Genomic DNA, 10,826 nt, shown 5'->3' with positions numbered 1-10,826 from the left:
GCGCTTCCTGGAAGGACCGTAGGACACAAATGTTTTCAATCTGAGCTTGTACGTTTCATCTAATTAGTCCCTGGGACCAGGTTCACTGCCCTGGAGTGGCTTGGCTTAATCTTTCAAACACCCTAACGAATTTCAGGTTTGGGACAGAAATGTTCCAGAAATGGCTGCCCCATATCAGACAATCATGTGAACGTGGAATTGTTTCCCATGAATATCTTCAGGAACTATGTAATTCCATTCTGGGTAGTGGGTCCGTCTGCCATCTCCAACCGTTGGTAACTGCCCTTGCTTGGGTTACTCAGTGCTTGCCTGCTTTTAAAACTTAGATTCGGAGACTGCTTCCTTTTTTGAAAGGAATATTATGGGAGAAAATATGGCAAAGGTAATCTGAGTGCAACTGGATGTATCAAAGAATATTTACAAATAACCTTAAAGCAACCTGAAAAGATTGGTTTGGGCTGAATCCACCTGTTTTAGTTTCCCTCTAAGCTGTTTGAAGTAAGAGAAAATTCAAAAGAAAGTCAATTTTCATACCTTTTTATATTGATACATCTAGCAATAGTTTAGGGATTTTATTGGCTCTGATCCAGCCACCCCCAAAAAAGTCAGGGAAGTTGAATAGAGAAACTTGTTTTGTGTAGACGGGGAAGAAGTAAGCTAATGAAATCACAGACATCACTTAGAAGGGCAGGCGCTGAGCTCTGTGTGGGCCCACCCCAGGTTGCACACCTTTGCAGTGCTAACAAGACTTGACCCTCACTAGTGGTGAAGACAGGTGCAGTGTCTCAGCTTTGCACAGGTTTTGCCTAGACACTCGGAATCAGTCACACTTTGTGTTGGGCCAGTAGGGGGGAAAATGTTGATTTCATGAATCCTTCATCCGAAAGATTGACCATAGTTTCCGTATGGAGTGGGAGCATTTCTGTTTCTATGTGCCATGCTCTATTCCTCCCATTTATGCCTTTCATCGTCTGTGGGACTCTGCACAGGCTGTGCAAGGGTCCCGTCTGTACCTCAGTTCCCTCCTTCCTAACTAAGGCAGGGCGGGCCAGATGATCTTCAAAGGCCCCTACCAGCTCCCAGGTCTGACGTTCAGTTTCTTCTGCATGTAAGAGGTTGGGGCATCAACTACTTTGGTCTTCTAGCACCTACTTGGGTTGTCCTGCTGATAAACTCGCAGCCAATGAAAGAATGAACAGTAAAGCTCAAGTCCAGCAGAAAGTTTGCTTTCTGCATGCTGGCACAATCAGCGGAAGTCCTGGCATTCCTGAGTAGTAGGCAGGGGGTGTCAGATGATGGTGCCCCGTTAGTGCTGGATGCTTCCTGGGGACAGTGGCCTGTTTGAGATCACAAAAAGCAGCATGAGGTGGTCCTGCATATAGTCCGGCATCAGAAGGGCTCGGGTTCCTCCAGACTCTTGACCATCCCCGCCGACCCAAGCGCCCGAGCCTTATACTTCTGCAAGCTGCCTCACAGCTCTCCAACTTGGGTTCGGTTATCTTTCAGATGAAGATAATATCTCCTTTTCCAACTGGAAAGCTTAAAGATAATGTCTTTGCATGTGTCTAGCCAACAGGCAGAGCTCAATAAATAGGTAACTAGAACCGGGAATGTGTGAAAACAAAACACACACACACGAGATAACTTCATCTGAAAGCCAAGGGGGAGAAAACTAACACGTGTGTAGTGAGCGACAGTTCACAGAGTCCTTGAGGTCAGAATATCTTTTCGTCCTCCCGACCTGGCTTTGCAGATGCAGAATGCTGGCAAGTTCCCAAGGTCCCAACACCCAGAAACAATGAAGTGGAGATTTCAGTTCCAATTGCAAACTGCTGTGTCCCTTTTATAATATGCTACCAGCACACCATTATATTTGGTTGATATATTTTATAGCTAGGTTTAAGACTCTGAGGATTCTGAAAAAGGAAATAAATGATCAGAAATGGTCATTGTTACCTGTGGGGGGTTCTCCTTATGCTCCCCCACTTTTTTCCTATGACTACAACTATACTGACTGTCATTTAAGACAAATCTAGGAAACCTTGGCCAGTTGCTCCTCACTTTGTGGGATCTTAATTCCGAAACAGCTCCTGGGGATAGTTGGAAGATTTGAATATCTCTGGGATGTCACTGTCCAGTTTCGAAATAATTTTATAAATGGGTTTCTTCCAGGAAGGATCTGAGTCTTTCCCCGCGGAGACAGCCCTGAAGAACTCCTGTAACGTCAAGCTGGCAACTTCCAAGAAGCAATCTGGGACCTGCATTCCCAGAGAGACCCACAAGAAAGAAAAGACATGAGGCCGAGGAGACCCAGTGCCATGCAGACCTCGATGCTGCCTGCATAGGGAGTGGGTAGTGGGCTGATAAGAGCATCTCTGCTCTCCGGCCTCTCGATTTCTGCAGCCCTAAGAATCCCCTGCTCTCTCTCATCAAATACAAACCTTAAAATGATTGTACCCATGGGACACCCCTAGGAGAAAGCCTATTAGGGACACTCCCTTTGTAGGAGGAGCTGATTCTATGAATGGTGGTGATTTTAGTAAGTGGGAAACTCTTGACTCCAATTGAAATGAAATTTGTGGTTCAAAGGTCTTTAATATGCTTTCCCTTAGTGCCTAATGAGGAAAGGCATCCCCCGCCCCCCCAGCCAAGTTTACAGCTGTTGTACCTCATCCCACCATCTTTTGGGACTGGATCCAAAAGACTTGGAATCATTCCTGCTTCCAAAGCCAAGCACGAGGCTGAAGGGGGACTCAAGAACGTGTTCCAGGACCTCACGCAGACGGGCGCCATAAATGATAGGGAGTCGCACAGTCCTCCACATTCCGCCTGGCCCAGGACTTGCCGCCACTGTGGGCCAAATGCACACTGTGTGCCCCACCCACACGCCCTTTCCCCCACGAGCCTCAGAAAGGAAGCTTCGGTTTCCAAACATATCCTGACAGACATCTGGTAGCTGCCGATAGTTCTTCCCTTTCTCAGAGGTATCCGAATCAAGTGAGAAAGGCGGGGAGAGGGAAGTGTAGTCAGCGACCTCCAGAAGGGGCGGCCAGCCCAGCCGAGCTGTCAGCTGCCCACAGGACATACGTGTCTGCATTAGAGGTTCTCACCCATGACATCTAGGCCACCCGCTCACCCTCGACTGATGCTTTACCTCTAAGGTGCCACCAGTGTGCCTTCACAGAGATCCCCAGAGGACCGAGAAGCTTGACTACTGTCTATTTCAGTATTTCCAGAAAGAAAGGATCTGAGGTGACTTGCCATGAAAGGCCCACAGATAAAACTGTCCAAGCGAGAATAAAGAACCAAATGATGAAATGAACAGAAATTGTAAAGAAAACGGGGGCCAAGTCTAGGCGCTACCACAGCCGGGCTTTTAGTTGTGGGCCTCCTGGCACTAAGGGGAAAAAGGTCAACAAGCTGTGGTATTTTCATTGCAGACTGTTAGATCTAAAACAGCCCAACATCTAGTCAACTTCTGTTTTAGTTTCAGAACGAAGACCGCCTGTATATTCATCTTGTGATAGCCAGCCACTGCCTCAGAGAAGATGTTGAGTCTCGTCTTTGTGGGTGATACAAACATTGGCCCCAGGCCACCCCAGCTCTCAGCAACTTAAGGACAGACACAGAAGGGGATCTTTTCTAAAACTCAATCACGAAGGGAAGGCACTCATCGGACCTCATGGGATCCAAGTACATGGTCTTACCTCAAAATCGTTTCCCTTGTTATAGTGCATATTGAGAGCTCGAAAAAGCTCTGAGTCACGGAGTACCACCAGCATCTTGGGATTTGTGACACCATCTGTAGTCGCTTGCCGGGCAAATTTCTCCATCTGGATGTAATAAAACTCCCGAAAGTTGCTGAACCACTTGATCATCTGGGAGGTTATGCAGCGGTTGAACTGTAAAAACAACAGGGTCCATCAGGTCTTTTGCCAAAAAATATCACGTTTGCTGTGAGGTGCTCAGAGTCAGAACTGTCCACTTCCGGTTCAACACAGGGCTTAGTGAGGATGGCTTTAACCACCATTCAAAGGGGCTTTCTTTTTTTAGGGGGGCGCGGGGCAGAGAGAGAGAGAATCTTAGGCAGGCTCCATGCCTAGTGCAGAGCCTAACCCCAGGTTCAGTCTCACAACCCTGAGTTCATGACCTGAGCTGAAATCAAGAGTCGAATGCTTAACTGATTGAGCTACCCAGGCACCCCCAAAAGGGCTTTTTAAAAAAAAAAAAATTATTTTTTATTAACATATGGTGTGTTATTAGCCCCAGGGCTTCAGGTCTGTGCAAAAGGGCTTTCTTTAAAAAAGAAGCCACAGTGTTTTCCTAGTCTATTCACTTGTACACAGAATAATCTCAATTAGCTATAATGTCTCTTAGAAAATATTGTTTTGATATACTGGATTTATGCCTTTTTTTTTAAACCATGAAAAGCTTTCCATGGTATCTAGTGTAACTTTGGGAGAGTCTGGGGTCAAGGCCAGATGCTTCCGCTGCCCCTGGGCAGATTACATGGCCGCCCCAGAGTCTTCTGCCAGGTCAAGGGTGAAAGGAAGGGACAAGGGTGTAGAGCAGAGAGCCGTTCATGGCCGCCCTGGAGGTGCAGAATGAACTGAAGTCAGAGTGTGGTGCAGGGGCCAACTGAGCAACTGAATATGAGGGAAAGATCTGGAAAACACAAAGATGTAGATACAAAGTACTACCCGCCCTATCCCAACACCCAGGGTAGAGGAGGCCCTCAGAAACTTGACGGGAACAGGCAAGGTCTGGTTCAAACCATCAGAGCTTTCTCTCCCTTATTGTCATGCTTGATCTCTGTGCACCTTCCATTTTGAAATCCAGCACTTTGGATATAAACGTGACAGTGCCTGACTCTACATATTTTCTTTCTCGTGGTCTGCCCAACAGAGACAAAACACGAGGCCAAAGATGCCGTTCCCTTCTCTCCCCATGTGTTTCTGGGTAGATCTACAGCTCGAAATCTTAAAATTCAGATACCCAGCCTTTGTGGTCCAAGGTTATTCATGCAGATTCTCAGCCCCAGCACTGGAAATTGTACTGATTCCAGCAGCAACACGAAGGGGACCTGAGGGGCACGTATGATGACCTAGGTCTTGCCTCCCACTGGCCAAAACCCACTGCCTCTTGGGAGTTTTGCGACGCTTTCAGAAGTGAGGAATGACTTTACCTGGACATCGGGGAAGTAAGCCTTCAAGAGGTTGGAGCTGGGGTAGCGTGTGAAGAAAAACATCAGTTTGGCCTTCTTCAAGTGACCAGGATTTAGGCCCTCCTGGATTTATCTCAGCGTCAAGGAAAATAACATCAGTTTATCAAATAATTGTATCACTTTATCCAAATAATGAATTGTCCTGTTCCTTATGGTTTCTATTTTATTTTTTCTAGCTGAATGGTGTATTAGTTCCATTTTTCTGTCTCTAGCAAATCTGATCAGATAAGCTTTTTCTTAGGGCACCTGGCTGGCTTAGTCAGTAGAATATGTGGCTCTTGATCTTGGGGTCTTGAGTTCAAGACCCACGTTGGGCCTAGAGCTTACTGGAAACAACAACAACAACAACAACTTTTTCCAGATGATTAATGCCATATGTGTACAGTAAATTTTCAGAATTAAACAAAAATTTTATGTGCAAAATTCTACGGCCTATATAACATCAAATACAGCTTGTCATACCTTGTGCGTGTCTACTTTCAGAATAGAATGGGAAGAGATGGCAGGTCTGTCCCAGATTTCAAAACCCCATGTAGAGATTTCTTTCCCCTTCTCTGCCTCAGTTTCCCCATCTGTAAAAGGAGGTGAGCTAACTAGATGGTCCCCATTCTGCTCTCATAGGTCCCTTGGCAGCATTTAAGCCAACAAGCACCAAACCAGCTTAAGTGCAAGATCCCAGTTTGCTTCGGCTCAGGAAGCTTGAACTTCTCAGCTGCGCCTGTTCCCCATGTGCCTGGCAGAGCTCTCCCTCACGCCGCCCAGCTCAGCTCGGACACCCCTCCTCTGTGAAATATTTCCCTGCTGAATTAGGCCTTCCTTACCGTGGGCTACCAAGGCTCTTTGTACAAACCTCTGTTGTAGCAATGGCCTACCTGGAAATTTTATTGCATGTGTGTCTCCCCATTTAGACTGTGAGCTCCTTGAGGGCAAGGGCCTTATCCTTTCCTCTTTGTATTCCACGTGGCTAGCCTGGTGCTAGGAACATAGTAGGTGCTCAATAAATGATTGTTGGCTGAAAGAATGAATGAGTGATTAGATGGTCAACCTGAACCCGTTATACTCCAACCCATACCTCATTCCGAGAACAGATCTCTAACAAGAGCAGGGAGCTGTGGTGTGACAGTCTAATGCCAGCGTGGGAGGGAAATAAAGATTCTTACATAAGAACTCGCATTCCCGGGGACAGGCCTGGGGCTGGGTGAGAAGCATTACACAGAGTCACGTTGGAGCTCAGGTCAGAGAGCTGTACCTTTAGGACAATTAAGACTTCTCAGTAGGGAGATACCAATTTAGCCAAAGGAGACCAATGAATTACAGCGGCAGCTGGCCATGGCTCCCAGGCGGCTGCCCAGAGGACCCCTGCCTGGGCCTCCTTGGACCCACTTCTTATTCTTCTAAGGTTCACAAATGCTGTGGAAAGAAGGCTGGGTTTAGGAGTCCGAAGACCCAGTTTCAGACACTTATTAGGGGCAAGCCCCTTACCTTCTCCGGGCCTCATTTCTAAAATGTAAGCGTAGGAGTAAAAGGGTGTGCCGGGCAGTCAGATCCGGGGTGTGACTCCTGGCTCCGCAGGTGTCTGTCTTGGGACTTTCTGCAGATTAGTTTGCTTCTCTGTCCCAGCCTCTCTATCTCGAGCGGAGGCTTGAAGATGGTGGGGTCACACCAGCCCACAGCCCCCTCTCCGAAACGCTGGGCCAAATGGGCTTCAGATTTCAGAATCTGTTCCCGAGTAATGGCCACACGGGGCATCTGTCATAGGTCAGCAGAGGGCCAGGGCGGGGTCCGTGGCAGCAGTGCGAACCCCAATGCAGATTTCCACAGCAAAGTGGGATTAGTCGATCGACAGCCTCCATTCAGGGCAGGTCAGGCTTTGCCGCCGAAAACGTCTCCATCAGCCTTAGGGGGAAGACATCACCGGGATTTTCAGGGCTCTCGAGTCTCAGAATTGCGGCTAAGAGGTGGTGGACGGGTCCCTGCGAACTGCCGCTTCCCTGCGGGCCACGGGGAAGGCGCGCTGCGCGGAGGTGCTGCCCCCTGCCGTCTGGTCACCGCGCCGGCTCTGCCTGTTGGGTCGGGCTGGGTGCGACCGTGAACGTTCTTTTACGCTTCAAAGTAGCTGTCGCCGCCCAGAAGAACACATCGCTGAAGCTGGAGTGTGGGTAACCGGAATGAGGGACCAGCTGGGGAACCAGAATGCCGCCGGGGGGCCCCAAACCATTCCATGCAGCCAGGACCCGTGGGTGGGCCCCCAAACCTCCCAAAGCGGAGCCCAGTCTTCATTTTACGGGACAGGGCTAGGCACACAGTAGGCGCCCGAGAAGTATCAGCATCTGCCCTGCCAAGGGAAGAACCTCTGGGGTTGGGTCCCTTAGGTTCTTCCACCATAGCCCTAATTTTAACCAAGTGGCCTCTTACAGAAGGCCCAGACAGGTGGGCCTTGCCACACAGGGCGATTTCCTGACGATCTCTCTCTACACCTCCAAGAAGCTTTCCTGCTGCCTGAGAGGCAGTAGTGGCCGGCGAGGTGTTCTGCGTTGGTTTTAGAGCCGCTCGCTGCCTGCCGGCCTGCGCAGGGCAAAGTGGTGCCCAAGCTTTAGGCGTGTTTCCAACACCTGCGACCAGAAGAGGGCGCTCGTGGTATTTAGAACACAAGAGCCCGCCGCCCTGTGGCCCTGAGCGGGTCCCCACCCCGTCCCGTCGCCCTTCATACAGCTGCCCAGGTTGCTCACACCTGCGTATGCAGCTCCACGGACGCACTGGCCTCTGGACACTCAATTATAGGCCGCCCGTGAGAAGGAGCGGTGTGAACGGCGCTCGCTAAAAAAGCAACATCCTAACTAATGTTGTCAGGAGCTGTAGCGCTGCAAAGACGCCTGCTGGAAGACGATCTTCCCTCACGTGCGCTTGAGGCTGCAGACCTTCTCATCTTAGAGCTTCACAGAGGACATCAGCATGCTAAAGGCTCTGAGAAGTCCCGCAGTCAAACTACCCAGTAATAGAAATAACCAGTATTTAACAACCAGTGTTTAAATAACCAGTAGCAATAATCTAGTATTTATCCAAGCTGCTTTTTCCCTAACTTAACAACCATTAATATCCTGAGGGAGGGTTCCTCTGGGCAGCACTCTTTAAGAGAGTGGGGTCTACCTGAGGATTGCAGTAAGATCCAGATCCCTACAGACCTGCCCGGGCCCCTCAGCCTTCCCCATGCCGCCGCCACCCCACCAGATGCCCAGCCCCCAAGTTCTAGTCCTCTCACTTGCCGCTTAGAAGCTGTTCCTTAGACTAAAGGCTTCTTACCCCTCCCAGCTGCCTCTTGGGTCTAGTCCCTCAGGAAACTGTCCCCTATTCCGTCTGCCTCAGAAGTTTTGGGTCCCTCATGTCTTCCCCATGAATTATCTGGGCAATGCAGGCTTTTTTGCCTGCGGAGCCAAGAGATTGGGAAGCCGGGCGTCAGACGAGGTCATTCCTTCGACCCTCTCTGCCTAGGCGTACAGGCTGCTGACAACCAAATTATGGTGTTTTTCCTTCCGCTGGGTATTTATCCTATTTTGGAAGGCCTTCTGAGTTTACAAACAAATGAAACTCTTTCAGACTCAAAGGAAAGAGTCAATAATGGTACGATCCAGTATGTCACACAAGAAGGCAGATGAACTTTCCCAGCACCCTTAAATGCCAGAAGGTCGCCACCTTCTTGTCAGAACCTGGTAACTGAGCCACAGGGAAGGAGAGCCTGGAAGCAAGCATTAAGGAGGCCCCCGGGAAAGCAAAGCTATTTAATGCCACGGAGTTATTTGTCCCCACCTCCCCTCACCTTCCAGGCTTCCTGTTTCTCTAGTAAAGGATATGTGGACTGAAGGAAAAGGCAACACATCGGGGACAGCCTGCAGGCCGCCCTGTTCCATCTTCACTGAGGGAAGAACGGGCAGTCTTTCCAGACGGGGGGAAGCGAAGGGCAAGGCGTACTGCTGCTGGCTCAGCACCGATGGCCGCAGTTTGACCGCTCCCCACGGTCGCAGGCCGGACTCTGAGGAGCGATGACTTTGGGGAGTTGAGTCGTGGGGAAGACTGCTGCTCCAGTGACCCCTGGGTCTGGGACCCAGCAGCTGGCCAAGAGTCTGATTTTCCTGGATGTGGGAAGGCGCAGTCAAAGGACAGTTGGCTGGGGGACCCTGACAGGGTATGGGGATCATCCTCAGAGAGACAGGGTACCTGGGAGGGTCCAGAGACTTGGCCAGTGAGAAGTTTTGCAACAGGACCCCGGTCTGTGGCTGGGCCCTCCTGGGCAAGGTGGCCAGAGGAAATAGGTCTTTACAGGCACCTCTCTCAGGAGGTGAGGGCTCACTTCTCCCCTCTGGCACAAGCCCCTGGAAGCTTCTGTCCAACTGAGTCAGGTGGCCTGGTGGATCCAACAGTACCTTTTGTAATACTGAGTCCACAGCTTGGGACACTGCCCCGGTCAGTTCTTTCCTCAGAATCTCCAGCAATGCCTGTGCTCCACAGGGAAGGAACCTGGGCTCCTCAGACTGGTGTTCCGCCTCAGAGGCTCTGTGTTTTTCCTCCTCAGGGTGGTCCCCACGGGAACCCTGGTAGTGGTCACTGTCCAGAGCCCGGGGCCTACGTCCATAACCCTTCCTCTGCTGTGCCCTCAGAGGGCCCTTGTCCGTCTCAGAGCCCCCTGCGTCCTGGGCTGTGTCCCTGGGCTCAGCAGCCCGCAGGATGTGCTTTTGTAAATGTTTTAGCTGTTGCTTCAGCTGGTGGAGCTGTTCTCTTACCCGAGGGCCCCCTTTCCGGCTGCCGTGGTCCCCGGCTGGGCCTGGCTTCAGGGGGCCTTGCTGCATGGGAAGGCTCTGCTTCCTCTTCCGCTCCCGGGCCTTCCCCGGGCAACAGGCACCGTCCCTGGCTCGGGCCTTGCTGGGCGCCGGAGCCGGGGTGTGAGGAGAGAGGCACATGCCTTGGACGATGGTCTCCACCCTCGCCCTCTTTGCTTGGATGTTCTCATCCCCAAACCAGTCAGGGTCGATGAAGCTGGAGCTGGGGCCGGGGCTCCAGGCAAAGGGGGAGTCTCTGCCCTTCTCTGGGGGGGCTGGGCTTCTCTCACCATCCATACAGGGCTCTGGCAGGCAGGAGCAAGCCTGGGACAGAGGAGGAAGCAAGCCAGAGTTTGGATCCAGATCCTGGCTAAACAGACACTTGCTCAGAGCCGTGGCTCCCTGAGGGAGTCCCTTCTCCGAAGGTCCTCAGCGGGAAGGGTACCCAGAGCGAGCCTGGGGCGGGGGGTGTCGCTCCTCTGCACTCAGAAGGATGAGAAGCAGCTGTCAAGGACGCAGACTCCGTGATGCCAGAGCTTACAAACCTGAGCCGACTCTGGAATGAGAGACGGGAAGAAAAAAACAGCATAGGTGATTCTGAGTGGTGCTTTTCAAACCTGAAGGTGGAAACAAAGCACCTAGAGAGGTTGTTACAGTGTGGACGCGGCTTCAGCAGGGCTCGGGTGGGGCACCAGTTCCTGGGTGATGCTGCGCTGCTGGGATCCTACTATAAGAACATTCCTGGGGCACATTTATGACGATGTGGATGGAACTAGAGGGTATCATGCTTA

General features: G+C 50.9%; 1 protein-coding gene across 1 annotated transcript; it reads right to left on the bottom strand.

Annotated features, from left to right (window-relative positions):
* Positions 1-222: 222 nt before the first annotated feature.
* On the bottom strand, positions 223-10,464 carry PROX2 (prospero homeobox 2; the record flags this gene model as incomplete). The annotated part of the gene is made up of 5 exons (XM_045072280.1): positions 223-2,258; positions 3,708-3,902; positions 5,186-5,287; positions 7,956-7,967; positions 9,079-10,464. Coding segments are annotated over 5 exons (1,881 nt in total), but the record flags the coding sequence as incomplete, so codon positions are not given.
* Between the last annotated feature and the right edge of the window lie 362 nt (positions 10,465-10,826).

This window comes from Mustela putorius, unplaced genomic scaffold, assembly GCF_011764305.1.
Source record: "Mustela putorius furo isolate JIRA1106 unplaced genomic scaffold, ASM1176430v1.1 tig00000129_pilon_pilon_pilon, whole genome shotgun sequence".
Taxonomy (NCBI): domain Eukaryota; kingdom Metazoa; phylum Chordata; class Mammalia; order Carnivora; family Mustelidae; genus Mustela; species Mustela putorius.
The sequence above is the reverse complement of the archived record's forward strand: the minus strand, read 5'-3'. Positions and strand labels throughout refer to the sequence as shown.